At 45.8% G+C, this 17611-nt stretch overlaps 1 protein-coding gene across 1 annotated transcript in view; it reads left to right on the top strand.

Annotated features, from left to right (window-relative positions):
* The window catches only part of LOC126236052 (signal peptidase complex subunit 2), a 57425-nt gene that overhangs the window by 31716 nt on the left and 8098 nt on the right, over nucleotides 1-17611 (top strand). Inside the window, exon 4 of the mRNA XM_049945091.1 lies at nucleotides 4885-5040. Within this exon, the coding sequence (XP_049801048.1) occupies nucleotides 4885-5040 (156 nt within the window). The remainder of the gene's footprint in view (nucleotides 1-4884; nucleotides 5041-17611) is intronic.

Raw genomic sequence — 17611 nt, 5'->3', positions numbered from 1 at the left:
CTCCTTCCACCTTTCTGCTTTCCCTTCTTTGCTTAGAACTGGGTTTCCATCTGAGCTTTTGATATTCATACAAGTGGCTCTCTGTTCTCCAAAGGTCTCTTTAAATTTTCCTGTAGGCTGTATCTATCTTACCCCTAATGAGATAGGCCTCTAGATCCTTACATTTGTCCTCTAGCCATGCCTGCTTAGCTATTTTGCACTTCCTGTCGATCTCGTTTTTGAGACGTTTGTATTCCTTTTTGCCTGCTTCGTTTACTGCATTTTTATATTTTCTTCTTTCATCAATTAAAATCAGTATTTCTTCTGTCACCCAAGGATTTCTACTAGCCCTCGTCTTTTTACCTACTTGATCCTCTGCTGCCTTCACTACTTCATCCCTCAAAGCCACCCATTCTTCTACTGTATTTCTTTCCCCCATTCCTGTCAAGTGTTCCCTTATGCTCTCTGTACAACCTCTGGTTTAGTCAGTTTATCCAGGTCCCATCTCCTTAAATTCCCACCTTTTTGCAGTTCCTTCAGTTTTAGTCTACAGGTCATAACCAATAGATTGTGGTCAGAATCCACATCTGCCCCTGGAAATGTCTTACAATTTAAAACCTGGTTCCTAAATCTCTGTCTTACCATTATATAATCTATCTGAAACCTGTCAGTACCTCCAGGCTTCTTCCATGTATACAACCTTCTTTCATGACTCTTGAACCAAGTGTTAGCTATGATTAAGTTGTGCTCTGTGCAAAATTCTACCAGGCGGCTTCCTCTTTCATTTTTTACCCCCAATCCATATTCACCTACTATGTTTCCTTCTCTCCCTTTTCCTACTACCGAACTCCAGTCACCCATGACTATTAAATTTTCGTCTTCCTTCACAATCTGAATAATTTCTTTTATTTCATCATACATTTCTTCAATTTCTTCGTCATCTGCAGAGCTAGTTGGCATATAAACTTGTACTACTGTAGTAGGCGTGGGCTTCGTATCTATCTTGGCCACAATAATGCGTTCACTATGCTGTTTGTAGTAGCTTACCCGCATTCCTATTTTCCTATTCATTATTAAACCTACTCCTGCATTACCCCTATTTGATTTTGTGTTTATAACCCTGTAGTCACCTGACCAGAAGTCTTGTTCCTCCTTCCACCGAACTTCACTAATTCCCACTATATCTAACTTTAACCTATCCGTTTCCCTTTTTAAATTTTCTAACCTACCTGCCCGATTAAGGGATCTGACATTCCACGCTCCGATCTGTAGAAAACCAGTTTCCTTTCTCCTGATAACGACATCCTCTTGAGTAGTCCCCGCCCGAAGACCCGAATGGGGGACTATTTTACCTCTGGAATATTTTACCCAAGAGGACGCCATCATCATTTAACCATGCAGTAAAGCTGCATGCCCTCAGGAAAAATTACGGCCATAGTTTCCCCTTGCTTTCAGCCGTTCGCAGTACCAGCACAGCAAGACCGTTTTGGTTATTGTTACAAGGCCAGATCAGTCAATCATCCAGACTGTTGCCCTTGCAACTACTGAAAAGGCTGCTGCCCCTCTTCAGGAACCACATGTTTGTCTGGCCTCTCAACAGATACCCCTCCATTGTGGTTGCACCTACGGTACGGCTATCTGTATCGCTGAGGCACGCAAGCCTCCCCACCAACGGCAAGGTCCATGATTCATGGGGGGGTTACTTTAACAACACACATTTGGTGTGTGTTAGTCTCTGAGCAATGCCGACATAGCTTTGTTCAAATTATCTACAAAAGATTGAAAACTACTATTATTGTAAGGTAGGAAACACAATCTTGAATGTGGAAATACACTCACGTACACCACACCTAACGTATATTACAGTATTTATCACTTTCCAAGGCTGTTGTCTGTGTTCTGTCAGAAATACACCTATAGATTTTCCTGCAGCTATACATTGATATTATATTCTATACTGTAACTGATGTAAAATCATTTATCACTTGCAGGACTTAGCCATAATCATCAAATTTGCACGTTAACTGGTCTGCTTTTCAATTGAGAAGGTGCAGTTGCCACTGTAGAATACCTATTCGGACAGGGAGAAACATAGCTAATTATTTATCTTTTTACATTATTCTAAAAATTTACAGTATTTTACCTTATGTATGCCCCAGTGTAAATGCAAATGTTCAACATCTCTCTCAAACAGATTTCAATATTTTAACAGAAGTCAGCTCTGTTTTGTTGCTTGTTTTCCTCTTAAAAGTTTGTGGTTTGCTGTTGCCAGGAGTTTGTTTTCATGCACTCAAAAGGCTGAAAATATTTCTCTGCCTGTATTTATTTGCAGGCCACCAAATTTGTTTTCACCCAGAATTTCATTTTTGTTAATGTTGTTCAAGATTGTTTGTAATATCGCTCATTTCAAATCTGTTGCATGCAATATGTGCTGTCTTTCAGCAAATAAGGTCATCACAACTGTGTGCCAGACTGAGACTCAAACTCAGGACCTTTGCCTTTCGCGGGCTCTGGTAGAGCACTTGCCCGCGAAAGGCAAATGCCCTGAGTTTGAGTCTCGGTACACAGTTTTAATCTCCCAGGAAGTTTCATATCAGTGCACACTCACACTCTGCTGCAGAGTGAAAATTTCATTCTGGAAACATCCCCCAGGGTGTGGTTAAGCCATGTCTCCACAATATCCGTTCTTCCAGGAGTACTAGTTCTGTAAAGTATGCAGAAGAGCTTCTGTGAAGTTTGGAAGGTAGGAGACGAGGTACTGGCAGAATTAAAACTGTGAGGATGGGTCGTGAGTCGTGCTTGGGTAGCTCAGATGGTAGAGCACTTGCCCACGTAAGGCAAAGGTCCCAAGTTCGAATCTCGGTCCATCACACTGTTTTAACCTGCCAGAAAGTTTAATATCAGTGCACACTCAGCTGCAGAGTGAAAATTTCATGCTGGCAAGGTCATTACAGTGCATATTTTCTTGGGGAAAATTTGCCCTTCTCCTTACAGCCTCAAAATAATTCAGTCACATATGAGGATGAGCCAAATGAAAAGCTTAAATTTGTAATAACAAATCGAAATTTCACACTGTTATCCTGTAATTTGGTTAGCGTGCTACAAACAGCGTGCAGAATGGCCTGTAGGTGGCAGCATAGTGCAGATGCACACATACCGTCACAGTATCAGTATAAAGATAGCCACCCCTATTGCGACCTTGCGACTTGCACCAGGGAAGAACAGCGTTCTGTTATTCGGTTTTTGCGTAGTGAAGGTGTGAAACCTATTGAAATTCATCGACGAATGAAGGTTCAGTACAGTGATGCATGTTTTTCACAGCAGCAAGTATACGAATGGAGTAGGAAGTTCGCAATTGGTGTGACTTCAATGGAAGGTTCTCCTCATCCAGGTCAGGCACAACAAGTTGTGACTCCACAGAACATTGCAGCAGTTGAAGCCATAGTGAAGGAAAACTGCCGAGTGACACTGAATGACATTGCAGCATGTTTACAGATTAGTCATGGGTCAGCACACCACATTGTGCATGATGTGCTCCAGTTTCACAAAGTGTCTGCAAGATGGGTGCCACGGCAGCTGACTCCTGAAATGAGATAATGACTAGTTGATGCTTGTGAAGAACTTCTTTGGCACTTTGAATGAGAAGGTGATGGCTCCCTTGCAAGAATCATTACTGGAGATGAACCCTGGGTTCACTTCCACCAACCGGAAACAAAGAGGGTGAGCAAGGAATGGCGCCATTCCTCATCACCAAAACTAAAGAAGTTTCTAACAGAACCATCAGCAGCGAAGGTTATGCTGACTCTTTTGGGACGAAAAGGCATCATTTTGGAGCATTACATCCCTAGAGGGACCACTGTCACCAGTGCATCATACACAGGTCTCCTAAAAGACCATCTGCAATCTGCAATCAAATCAAAGTGATGTGGATTGCTGTCAGCAGGTGTCCTTTTGCAACATGACAATGCAAGGCCCCACACTGCCCGTAAAACAGATGCAACAATCACAGACCTGCATTTTGAGTGTCTTCCTCATCCATCATACTCACCAGACCTTGCCCGAAGTGATTTCCATAGCTTTGGACCACTCAGCAATGGGAGGAAAGAAGTTCTGTTCTAATGAAGAGGTATACCACGCGGTGCGTGAGTGGTTGCGCAGACTACCAAAAGAATTTTTTTCTGAAGGAATTTATGCACTTTGTAAGTGCTGGAGGACTTGCATTGAGTGTGGGGAAGATTATGTTGAAAAGTGATACAGCTTTGTACCACTTCTGCACAATAAATAATATTTTAAAAAATATTTAAGGTTTTCATTTGACTCACCCTCATAGTAATGAAACACCAATGCCTATCTAAAGAAGATTAGTACTTCAACAACTTATACAGCTTTCAACTCAATTAGATAAATGAAGAATTTTGGATATATTGTTGTAGAAAGTCACTTAAAGATACTAACAAAGGCCACTCCATAATAGTCACTATTGGGGAGCTTACATCAGCTTAATAACATTTGTATGCTTTGATTAATTTGTTTTAATCATTGCAAACTATTGCCAAGTAAATGTATCTCATCAGTTCCAAACAACCAAATTGCATTATCCAAATCAAAGTAAGAAAACCACCACACACATGCAAGTGGTGCCAGTATGTTCACAACTCAGTTTCATTGTTTCTGTCCTTGAATTTCCATTATCATTAGTAACAACACAATACCTTTTGAAAATTAGTTTCAAAATTTTTTTACAATAACTTGGTCAAAAAAATTTAAAAATAATTTTAAAAATTCATGATCTAGAAGTTCTTTCACATACAGCTGAATCGTAATTAAAATATTTTCTTGAAGTGTTTTGTTTCTTCTCAGGAAGAACCAAAATTGTTGTTACAACCAGATGCATTATGATTCCAGGCCTGTGCTGATATTCTGCGTGACAACTTACTTTGTTATGATGGGGATTCTTACATTATATACAACATACAAAGAGAAAGGTATCTTTGTAGTTGCCATCCAGAAAACAAATTCTGGGCAAGAAAATGTGTGGGAAGCAAGTTCATACTTGAAGAAGTAAGTATAAAATATCAATTTTTAATGAAATTCCACTTCATTCATGTTGAACATATATAGGAAGCTAATTAACACCGAGTATCATACCTAAGTACACTTACATCTTTTACTATATGCATAGGTGTGTTGTTAATGTAATTATGTTTACTTTGTGCATAAGAAATAACTCTGCGTGTGTACTAGTTGCCTGCTGCATAGATGCAAAACTGTACAGTCTGGAAGACAACAGTGCAGAAGATAGTCAAACTTCTTAAGGCTGGCTTTAAGTTCTACTTGTGGCTAATTTTAATGAAAAATTGTATATTACTCACTAGAAAATAATTGTTCCCTGGCCCACAGGGTCCACACTAAAGTAATTGTTGTTCCTCTTGCTCTATGCTGGAAACTTAGTTTATTGGGGGAGGAAAAAGAGGGGCGGGTGATAGGAGCAGGCAAAGCTCTACAAAGTAGTTTTATCCCAGTATTCAGGAGTCTCTTTTCTTTTCCCCACTGTAGCAGTAGTGGTTTCAGGGATAAACATCCTGTCTGTATGAGATCAAGTAATTCTTCATTGACCAACAAAATGTTCAGTGTATTAAAATGATTGTGGTTTGTTAGTATTTTGTAGATTGTGTTGTTTCTTCATTCCAGCCACGACGACTTGGTATGTGGGAACTTGCTTGACAGATAAGCTTTGTCTCCTTTGCCTCCATCTCAACATACAATAATTTTGGCTGTCATAGTTTATCTTCTTTCACTCCCTCCAACCTCACATGAAGTTCTTCATTTACTTTTCCCATTTGTCTTATTTCATATGGTTTCATAATTTGGTTGGGTAGATTAAAAAAATTACACTCACCAAGCGGCAGCAGAACACACACACACACACACACACACACACACACACACACACAAAAGAACTTATAATTAGACAAGCTTTTGGAGCCAGTAGCTCCTACTTCAGGCAGAAGGGTTGAAGGGGAAGGAAGAGGGATGAAGGAAAAGCACTGTAGAGGTCTAGGAAAAGGGATAGATTTCGGGAAAGTCACCCAGAACTGCAGCTCAGGGCAGACTTGCCGGATGGGTTGAGAAGGAAAGACTGATTGTTGGTGACTGAATCAGACAAGATTTGAAAACCTGACAGCTTGAAGGTGGAAGACAGGGTAATATGCAAGACAGATTACTGCTTAAACATTGTGCAGGAGTTAATAGGAGTGAAAAGCTAAGTGCATTGTACGTAACAGTAGTGGGAGGGGGGGGGGCAGTGAGAAATAGACGGATAAGGTAATGAAAGATGTATAAAACTAAAGTGGAGTGAAGAAAAGACTAGTTACTCTAAAAAACATTGAGACAGAATAAATTAACACAAATTAGGCCAGGTGGGTGGCAAGAACCAAGGACACGTTACAGTGCAAGTTCCCATCTGCGAGGTTCTGAGAAACTGGTGTCCAGGGGAAGAATCCATAAGGTGCATGTGGTGGTGAAACAGGCACCGAGGTAATGACTGTCATCTTGTAGAGCATGCTCTACAACATGATATTGCATGTTACTAGTATATACTCTCTGCCTGTGTCCATTTATCCTTATTGATAATTTGGTGGTAGTCATGCTGATGTAAAAGGCTGAGCAGTATTTACATAACCCCCCCAGGGGGTCCACATCTCTTTTGTGGATACGTGCGTGGCGAGCACGGGGCCCCGAGCCATTGCAGCCTTCTTTCTGTCCCGGGCTGCATTTCCTTTTCCTTCCCCTCCTTTCCCCTCCATGCTCCTTTCCCCTCGCCCTCTCCTCTCCCACTATTGGTGTCCTTGCTTATGTTGGCCCCGCTATCCTCCTGGTTCTGTTGGTTTTACTCTCTGGCTTTGTTGCGTCCTTATCTCCTCTTTTTGGCATTCCTTGGTCCCCCTCTGGGGTTTGACCTCCATTCCAAAATTTCTCTTCCGTAGTGTGAGCCATTTGGGGAAGAGCACCTTACCTAGTGTCTCCGACGTGCGCCCTCCTAGTACATTCCACCTTTTCTTTCACGTCGTGGTCTGATGCTAGGGTGCATAGCCAGCACGGTAGCCAGCCCGTGTGGTGGGGTCGCTATGTACCCTTTTGGTTGAGCCCCCTGAACACACAGGGATCACACTTCTGATACCTGAGCTGTGACCTCCTCATGCATGCCTTGGAGTGGTTGCTCGTCATCCTGGAGCATCGGAACTCCCGGCAATGGCCGCCGTGCCAGACGGCCCTTGCTGTGGCTGGGTGGCGCCTGTGAGGAGAGCCCCTGATCGGAGTGGGTGGTATCAGGGCGGACGCTATGCAGATGAAACGCATAAGGGTCCAAAACTCTGGCCGTTCTGCGGCCGTCTCTCTGCGTGGTACTGATTCCTCAAGTGCTGCTTCTCTTGCCCCTTCGGCCTTCCCTTCCATGGCTACCCCCTGGGAAGAGGGTCAGGCCCGTCGTCTAGGGGCAAAACCTTTCCCCCGTTATCTAGTTTGCACCAGGACTGATGGAGATACTTTCACCAGTGTCAAGCCTTTATTCTTTGTGGAACACATTGAAGACAAGTTTGGCGAAGTGGACTCCCTGAGCAAGATGCGGTCGGGTTCATTGCTGATTAAAACTACTTCAGCTGCCCAATCTGCGGCCCTTCGTGCCTGTACCCATCTTGGCACAATTCCTGTGTCTATTACCCCTCACCAGTCTCTAAATATGGTCCAAGGTGTGATTTTCCACAGGGACCTCATCCTTCAAACTGATGAGGAACTTCGGGACAATCTCGCACGGCGGGGTGTTCACTTTGTTCGGCGTGTTCAGAAGGGTCCTAAAGATAACCGTATTGATACTGGTGCCTTTATCCTGGCCTTTGCAGGGGATTCCCTTCCTGAGAAAGTTAAGATTATGGTCTATCGCTGTGATGTGAAGCCGTACATCCCACCTCCTATGCGGTGTTTTAAGTGCTTGCGTTTTGGCCACATGTCTTCTCGCTGTTCCCAGGACCCTCTCTGTGGTGACTGTGGACGTCCACTCCATGAGGGGAGTCCCTGTGTTCCCCCTCCTGTATGTGTAAATTGTCGTGGTAGTCATTCTCCACGTTCACCAGATTGCCCAGTTTATAAGAAAGAAAAAAAGATCCAAGAGTATAAGTCCCTCGATCGTTTAAGCTACACAGAGGCCCGTAAGAAATATGCACGACTGCACCCTGTGTCTATGACATCAAGTTACGCCTTGGTTACATCTTCCCCCCTTCCCCCCCCTTCCTTACCCCCATCCCGGACCCCACTCCTCCCCCCCTCCCCTGCGGCTCCCACACCTTCTCCTCTGGGTGCTGCTCCCCCTCCCCAGCCGGAGAAGTGTCCCACTCCTTCGGCGTCTGCCGGTCAAGGGCGCCTCTCCCGGGATGCCCCTTCCCGGCACCTTCCAGGTCAAAGGTCTGCTGCCGCGCGGCGACCGCGAGAGCCGCGGTCTGTCGGCCCCCAGGTCGCCCGGTCTCTTTCTGTTCCTGATCTTGCTGCAGCTGGCTCCTTTATGCCACACAGCCCTCCTCGATCTCAGCCTGAAAAGAAGAAGAAACATAAGTCCCGGGACAAAGAGCCTCTCGTGTCACCGGAGGTCCCTTCCCCGACTTCACAACTGGATTCTGACCTGTCGTTTATGGATGTCGCCCCCTCCTTGTCTGTGACGGGTGGGGACCCGGCAGTATGACTGGATTTAGCGTGTTCAGCCCTCATTTAAACCATCGTTCTGTGGTTCTCCAATGGAATTGTAATGGCTACTATCGACACCTTCCGGAATTGAAATCCCTTCTTTCGTCCTACTCTGCAGCTTGTGTGGTTCTCCAGGAATCACATTTTACTGATGCTCACTCACCGACCCTCCGTGGGTTCCGTGTTTTCTGTCGCAATCGGGTCGGACCCTTGCGGGCTTCTGGTGGCGTTTGTACGTTGGTCCGTACCGACATTGCTTGCACGTGGATTCCTCTCCAAACTACATTGGAAGCGGTTGCTGTTAGGGTCCACTTAGACTCTGCAGTCACCGTTTGCAATCTTTATCTCCCTCCTGACAGGGCTCTTACACCTGCTGCCTTAACCACCCTTCTTCAGCAACTTCCTCCTCCCTTCCTCCTCCTTGGGGATTTTAATGCTCATCATCCTTTGTGGGGCAGTGCCTTTCCATCTAGACGAGGTCTTCTTATAGACCAATTTATTGCAGACCACGACCTGTGCCTTCTTAATGATGGCTCCCCTACTCATTTCAGTGCTGGTCATGGTACCTTTTCTGCCATTGATCTTTCTCTTTCTTCTCCCTCTCTCCTCCCTTCATTACACTGGTCGCCACACGACGACCTTTGTGATAGTGACCATTTCCCGTTGATTCTCACGCTCCCTTCGCGCTCCCCGATGGACAGGTTACCTCGTTGGTCTTTCCACCGCGCCGATTGGCCTCTATACACTGCACAGGTCGAGTTTTCTCCCTCTTTGTCGGGTTGTATTGATGACGTCCTACGTGACGTGTCTGACGCGATTGTTCGCGCTGCTAACGTTGCTGTCCCGCGCTCATCTGGACTATTTCGTCACCGGCACGTCCCGTGGTGGAGTCCGGCCATTGCCATTGCCATCCGTGATCGCCGTCGAGCTTTGCAACACTTCAAGAGGCACCCATCCGTAGCCAGCCTTACTACTTTTAAACGCCTTCGCGCTAAAGCCCGTTATTTAATCAAACAGAGCAAGCGGATATGTTGGGAACGATTCGTTTCTTCCCTTGGTTCCACTGTCCCTCTGTCGCGGGTATGGGCTACACTTCGTTCTCTCCAAGGTTGCCATCGGCAGTCCACCCTACCAGGCCTTCACCTCCCAGATGGCATTTGTACGGATCCATTAGTTATCGCCGAACATCTTGCGACCCATTTTGCAGTGGCATCGGCGTCAGCCTCCTATCCCGCTGCTTTCCTTCATCACAAACAGCAGGCTGAAGCTCTCACCTTATGTTTCACCACTTGTGAGTCAGAATCTTATAACGCACCTTTTACTGAATGGGAATTTCTTTCTGCTCTATCTTCTTCTCATGATACGGCCCCTGGCCCAGATTCCATTCATAACCAACTGCTTCAACATCTCAGTGCTCCACAACGGCAACATCTTCTTCGGGTGTTTAACCGTATCTGGCTCCAGGTTGACTTCCCTTCTCAGTGGTGGGATAGCATTGTGGTTCCTGTCCTTAAGCCTGGTAAGAACCCCCTATCTGTTGACAGCTATCGGCCAATTAGTTTGACCAATGTTGTTTGTAAGTTACTTGAACGGATGGTAGCCCGTCGGCTCACTTGGGTCCTCGAATCTCGGGATCTATTGTCCCCTTACCAGTGTGGCTTTCGAGAGGGACGATCTCCAATCGATCATTTACTTCGCTTGGAATCCGCAGTTCGGCAGGCTTTTTCCCAGCGCCGCCATTTGGTTGCAGTGTTTTTTGACCTTCGCAAGGCCTATGACACGGCCTGGCGCTATCACATCTTACTAACCCTTCATCAGTGGGGTCTTCGGGGCCCACTCCCGAATTTTATCCGCCAGTTCCTGATCCATCGGTCATTCAGAGTTAGAGTTGGTACTGCTTTTAGTTCTCCACGGACCCAGGAGACGGGCATCCCACAGGGTTCTGTCTTGAGCGTCCTTCTTTTCCTCATTGCTATCAATGGACTTGTGGCCTCTGTCGGTCCCTTGGTCGCCCCTGCCCTGTATGTGGATGATTTCTGCATTTGGGTTAGTTCCTCCTCGATGGCATCTGCAGAACGGCAGCTCCAGGTGGCTATACGGCGTGCCTCTGCATGGACCCTCTCACACGGGTTTCAATTCTCTCCTTTAAAATCGCGGGTGGTCCACTTCTGTCGCCGTACTACGGTCCACCCTGATCCAGAGCTCTATCTCGCTGCACAACGATTGCCTGTGGTTTCACAGTTTCGTTTCCTGGGTCTTCTTTTCGACAACAAGCTCACTTGGTTGCCCCATATCAGACTCCTGAAGGTAGGATGTTTACGTAAACTCAATGTCCTTCGCTTCCTTGCCCACTCCTCTTGGGGTGCGGACCGTTCTCTCCTCCTCCGTCTTTATCGTGCTCTAGTTCTGTCTCGTTTGGACTATGGTTGTCAAGTTTATGGTTCAGCTGCTCCTTCCACACTGCACGTGCTGGATCCAGTCCACCATCGTGGTATCCGTTTGGCCACCGGTGCCTTCCCTACTAGCCCTGTTGATAGTCTCCTGGTTGAAGCTGGGATCCCACCCCTTTCTGTTCGGCGGTCCCAGCTTCTGGTGTCTTATGCCCTCACTATCCGTTCTTCTCCCTCTCATCCTTCCTATTCTATCCTGTTCCCAGACCATGGACGTCGCCCACCCGACTCCCGCCCTCGGGCGGGTTTACCGGTTGGGCTGCGCCTTGCGTCTCTTTACCGTGATTTTCAACTTCCTTCTTTGTCCTGTCTTCCTCGCTCCCTCCCCTCCACCCCTCCTTGGTTAGTTCCTCGGCCTCGAATTCGGATGGATCTCCGCCGCGGTCCGAAAGATTCCATCCCCCCGGTGGTGTTTCGTTCCTTTTTCCGCAAAATTTTATGGGAGTTTCGGGATGCTGTTGTTTTTTACACTGATGGCTCTAAATCTGCTGATCATGTTGGGTATGCCTTCACGTCCTCTGTTGGAACGGAAAATCATCTGCTGCCACCTACATGTGGGGTGTTTACTGCGGAATTGATGGCAATTTCCCGGGCCCTTACCTTTATTAAACAATCCCAACACAACCGCGTTTTGTTATGTACGGACTCGATGAGTGGCCTTCTTGCTATTGACCGGTGTTTTTCGCGCCATCCCTTGGTCTCTGCCATCCATGACCATCTCGCTGATATTCACCGTGCTGCTTGTTCCATTGACTTCCTATGGGTCCCTGGCCATGTGGGTATCCCGGGAAATGAGCTCGCTGATCGTTTGGCTGGGGGAGCAGTTACTTACCCCCCGTTTCCTGTAACCCCTCCTGCAGCGGATTTACGGCTTCACATCAAATCCCACTTCGCGCAGTCATGGGCCAATTCTTGGGAGGCTACTCCACTGTCTAATAAACTTCGTGCAATTAAGGTGACACCAGGCCCATGGCGTTCTTCCTTTCGCCTCTCCCGAAAGGACTCGACCACACTGTGTCGTCTCCGCATTGGTCATACCAGGCTGACCCATGGTTTTCTTTTGCGTGATGAGCCACCCCCGCTATGTGGTTGTGGAGCCTTCCAGTCAGTGACCCACATTTTGGTTGAATGCCCCCTTCTTTTGGCTCTGCGTACTAAGTACAGACTCCCCCACACTTTACCTTTGATGTTGGCTGACGATTCCCGGATGGTCTCTCTGGTTCTCGGTTTCCTCCGGGAGAGTGGTTTTTATTCTCAGTTTTAAGGTTTTTAATCTCTCTGGTGTTGGGGCAGGGCGGTGAGTGTTTGGGTGTCTCCCACTGTAGGCAGTGTTTAGAGATTCCCGATTCACCTCCCTGACCGGAATCCTCTTTTCTTTCCCTTTTACTCTTTTTACCCTTTTTTAAGGCTTGGTTAGTCTTTTTATTCCCATACGTATTTTCTGCATTATAGCAGTTGTACCTTTTAAGTCACAGGTGGTCTTGCCTATGCTGCTTCAGCATAGTGTTGGGTTCGTTCTCTTGCCGACTTCCCTCATTTGTTTTTACCAATGACAACGTGACTGCCCTTTACGTTTTTTCCCTTTTTCCGTTTTATTGTTCTGACTTTTCTGAGATGTCCCGTTAGCAGAATGGAGTATATTTGAAACAAGGGACTGATGACCTCGCTGTTTGGTCCCTTAAACCTCAAACAACCAACCAACTATTTACATAACAACTGATATATGACATGTAGTTTCACAGATGGCTCTCCCTTTGATAGTATGTTTGGCCAGTTACAGGGCTGGTGTAGGAGGTGCATAGGGCAAGTCTTGCAGCGGGGTCGGTCACATGGATAGGAACCATAAGGTAGGGAGATGTGTGCAGAGGGAGCATAGGATCTGACAAGAATATTGCGGAGATTGGGACGGTGGCGAAAAGCTATTTTACATGTGGTGGGCAAACTCTCAGACAGAATGGATCTAATTTCAGGGCATGATTTTAGGATGTCATGGTCATATCGAAGTAGCTGATTAATACATAGCAGACCAGGATAATAGTGAGTGACCAGTTGTGCACTGCAAAGTTGTTTTTTTGAGGGATGAGCAGTACCAGGATTGGATGTGACAGCCCAGAAAATCTGCTTTTGAACTAGGCTGGTGGGGTAATGATGTCCAGTAAAGGCTGAAGTGAGAATGGTGGTATATTGCTGTAAAGAGCCTGCATTTGAACAAATATGTTTGCCTTAAATGCCAAAGCTGTATGGGAGGGAACGTTTGACATGGGAAGGATGGCAACTGTCGAAATGTAAGTACTGTTGTTTTTTGGTAGGTTTAATATCAATGGAAGTGTGTAGGGCCTTTGGTGAGGGTGAAATCAGCATCAAGGACAGTGGCACGGGATTCGAAATAAGACCGTGTGGAATTTAATTGGGAGAAGGTATTCAGAGATTCAAGGAATTTTAACAGATCAGCCTCATAATCAGTCCATATAGTAAAAATGTCATCAATGTATCTAAACCAAACCAGGGGCTGAAAATTTATGGATCCCAGGAAAGCCCCCTCCAGGCGACCTGTCCTTAGGGGCAGGTACAAAGGCGCACGTGTTAACACGTCCAGACCAGTTAAAGGGTTAAGATGAGTAGGAAGGATGTCATAGGTTTGGAATCAGGTGGGCACTGACAGATCGTGTATTTGGGGGATGTTGGTATAGAGGGAGGTGGCATCAGTGATGACAAGCAAGGCATGTTGTGGGAGTGGGATGGGCACGGATTTCAAATGATCTAGGAAATGGTTGGGATCTTTGATATAGGAGGGAAGTCTTTGTACTATGGATGCAGATGCTGATAGTCCATAGTCGCTATTTTAGTTGGAGCTTGTCCCTTAAATCTTCCTGCACAATTTACGTTACTTTGTGTAGTCTGCCCATCTTCAACCAGTCTGTCACAGCCCAGTGACAGATTGTTATTGCTGTACACATTGTTTTCAATATAGCCCCACAAAAAGGAGTTGCATGTGTTCAGATCTGGAGAATATGGTAGTCAATTGAGGCCCATACCAGTGATCTCTGGGTACTCCAGAGCCAGAATGTGGCCCCAAAGTGCTCCTCCAGGACATTAAACACTTTCCTGTTTCGATGGGGTTGAGCTCCGTCTTGCATGAACCATATCTTGTCGAAATCAGGGTCACTTTGGATAATGGGGATGAAATCATCTTCCAAAGTTTTCACGTACCATTCGGTAATCACTGTGTCATCAAGGAACATCACACCGATTATTCCATGACTGAACATTTCACACCACACAGTCACCTGTTGAGGGTGAAGATACTTCTGTATCACAAAATGTGGATTGTCAGTTCAACAAATGCATCAATTTCGCTTATTGACAAACTTGTCCAAGTGAAAGTGGGCTCTAAACCAAACCATACAGCACATACTAATTCCCATCATGCCCCGCGGCCATCCGTGCAGTTTGAACACCCTAACCCAAACCATTCAGAAGTTATGATGTTTGTTTTTTTTTTCATATAGTTCCAAAATTGTCACCCTGCATGTGTTGGTTAAACATGAATCATTTATCAGTCCATACGCCTAAGTAACTGGCTGTTTTTTCTGTGAATATTTGTATTGTGCTATTTTATGATCGGGTCTCTCTGTGGTTTTCATTTCAGTAATATATAGACTGCTTTGTACAGGATCACGTTGAGATTGTTTTTCAGGTACCACATCCTCATCCAGTGTAGGATGCCAATAGCTTTGGTTTCCAGTTTTCTTCTTAAGTTGGCTGATACCACAACCAACAGATAATCAGAGTATGAATCAGTCTGGTCAATGTATGTACCCCATCCATTCTCATTAAGTGGGGTTCGATTTAAAGATTATGAAAGACGGACTCACAGATTGAATTTTGCAGGCACCCCTTTGAGATTCTCTTGATCAATTTATTTACCTGCCCGCCATTCAGCATTCCATTATTACAGTAGGCTAGTAGACTATTGCATAGAGTTGCTGGTACCTGCAGTTCTGCCCTGAGGGTCTCAGCATTCATTTCTGTGAACGGGCTTGGCGACACCAGAATACCTTAGTGGGGACTGGTAAGTGCCGCCAGTCCTCTGTCACCGTAAGTTCTGGGCGTGTTTCAGCGATCACTGTATGGCATGGTAGTGGAATGTTGTGTGTCTCAGGGAAAGGGGATCTTGGCTTGACCACCCAGATCACGAGAATGGTAAAAACCTTTATGAAATAACCCTCAATATCAAGGTGTGCTTGCGCACTGATGAGATGCACGGCTGTTGATGTGGAACAATCGTTAGCGGGCGGTGTTTGAGGAACATGCCCCGCCTCGGTTGTATAAGGCTTACCTAGGCACTCAAGGCGCTATCTAGGTGGACTTTTATTTCCTTAGCTGCCTGTGTCACTGAGGTGGATCCTTCGAAGTTTTCTCTTCCACCTCCCAGCATAATGGGTGGGCTGCTGGTAGGTACCAACACTCAGTCAAATAAGAGGACTCATTTAGCCAGTCCTCCAGGCTTAGGGATATTAAAGAATTCTAGTGGGTGTAGTAAAAGAGTGCATTCTGCAAGCCAGGGTGTGTTTTTATTGGTTAAACAGAAAGAGGTGAGTTTTGAAAAAGTGTTACCTTTTTACATGCAAAATGGTTTAGAAAGGATTGCAGGTACTTTAAAATCAGTTAAGCAGTTGCCAAATAGGGCACTGTTGGTAGAAACATCAAGTTCCCAACAAGTAATAAACCTGCAGAAGACAAAAACCCTTGTGGAATATGCCATTGGAACTGAGCTCCACGCCACATTAAACTACAGTAAAGATGTTACCTGCAGAGACCTGGTGGACATTCCCAAAGAAGACATGAAAGTTGAATGGGCCAAAGAAGGCTTTGTAGACATGCAGAATATTATGAAAATGATGGAAGGTGATCTGATTAAATCTGACTTATTCATCCTCACTTTTAATAGAACAAAACTCCCGGAGCATATTAAGGCAGATTTCCTTCGCTTAACCATGCAGCCCTATGACCCCAATCTAATGTTCTGTTTTAAATGCCAGCAATTTGGGCACACTACACTTGCATGTAAGGAAGAAACCACTTGTGGCAAGTGTGGTAAGGCTTCCCACGAAGGAACAGATGTTCATCTCCTCCAGAGTGTGTGAATTGCTCTGGGGCTCACCCTGTCTTGAACTGCTGTGTCTTCCTGGAAGAATGGAAGTTACAGGAGATTAAAACCCCACAACAGATCCGCTAGATTGAGGCCAAGGAGATTTATAAGACCATGCTGCCCCCCAACGTTTGCTACCCCCTTTGCATCAGTTGTTAAACAGACAGTACAGAAAACTGATGCTGCTACACAAATGGAGGTAGCTAGTGTCAGCACTAGTATCTGCATTTGTCAGTGTACTTGTGCTGCTGCAGTTGATGTCATAGCCTACACTTCCTCCCAAAACATCGGAAAAGTCTGTGATTGCTAATGTTCTGAAGCTCCCTGGTCCCCCTAAGGTTCAGTCTGGTCCAGCACTGCCACTAACGCTTCCATGGTTGTGGCTCCGAAGCCTACCCAGTGCAAAAAATCGAATGCCAAGTGCCCCCTCTGACAGTCAGAAAGTAAACAGTCCGACAATGCCGTCGTCGTACTATCTGACATCTCTCTTGACGCTTCACTAGAGTTAATGGAGCGTGATGTCGGACTAGAGCAATCATCTCGCCCCAATACTGAGCCCCCACCCATTATACAGGCTCCCCTCCCCGGCGGAAAGACTGGGTGAAAGTACAACCCCATGGAAAATAGCATCAATATTACAATGGAACATTAATGGGTTCAGGACACATGTGGAGGAACTGAAACTGCTAATGCAGGATTGCCCCCTGTGCCTGTGTTTACAAGAAACACATTTTGAAGCTACTGAAAGTCCTGTGCTATGGGACTACACCCTTCACCGAAAGGATGACGTGACTGGGGACAGAGCCAAGGGAGGGGTTGTTGTGTTCGTCAGTAACGCGCATCACTCTTCTGCTCTCCCCCTGGCTAATGGCCTGCAAGCAGTTGCTGTTGAAATTCGAGGGTGTTGGAGGATCACTGTTTGCTCTCTGTATCTACCTCCGCCACATGCTATAGACTCTAAGGCTCTAATAGATCTTGTGGAACAACTTCCGCAACCATTTTTCCTACTGGGAGATTTCAATGCTCATTACATCTTGTGGGGCTAGACCTCTACTATCCCTCAGTATTGTGTTTTTGAGGGCCTCGTGACATCTCACGAGCTGTGCATTATCATCATCACAGGTACTCTCACTAATTTCTGCACTACTACTGTGTCATTCTTAGCCATCAGATTCCAGAGACCACTTCTCATTCTGCATTCACTACTGGATGGAGCACTCCCAGAAGTGAAGCCATTAACATGGATGGTCTGAGGGGCTAAATGGACACTTATCAGCCAGCCAGCTGGCTGTGTGTG

Source organism: Schistocerca nitens, chromosome 2 (assembly GCF_023898315.1).
Source record: "Schistocerca nitens isolate TAMUIC-IGC-003100 chromosome 2, iqSchNite1.1, whole genome shotgun sequence".
Taxonomy (NCBI): domain Eukaryota; kingdom Metazoa; phylum Arthropoda; class Insecta; order Orthoptera; family Acrididae; genus Schistocerca; species Schistocerca nitens.
This window is presented reverse-complemented; position numbering and strand designations above follow the sequence as displayed.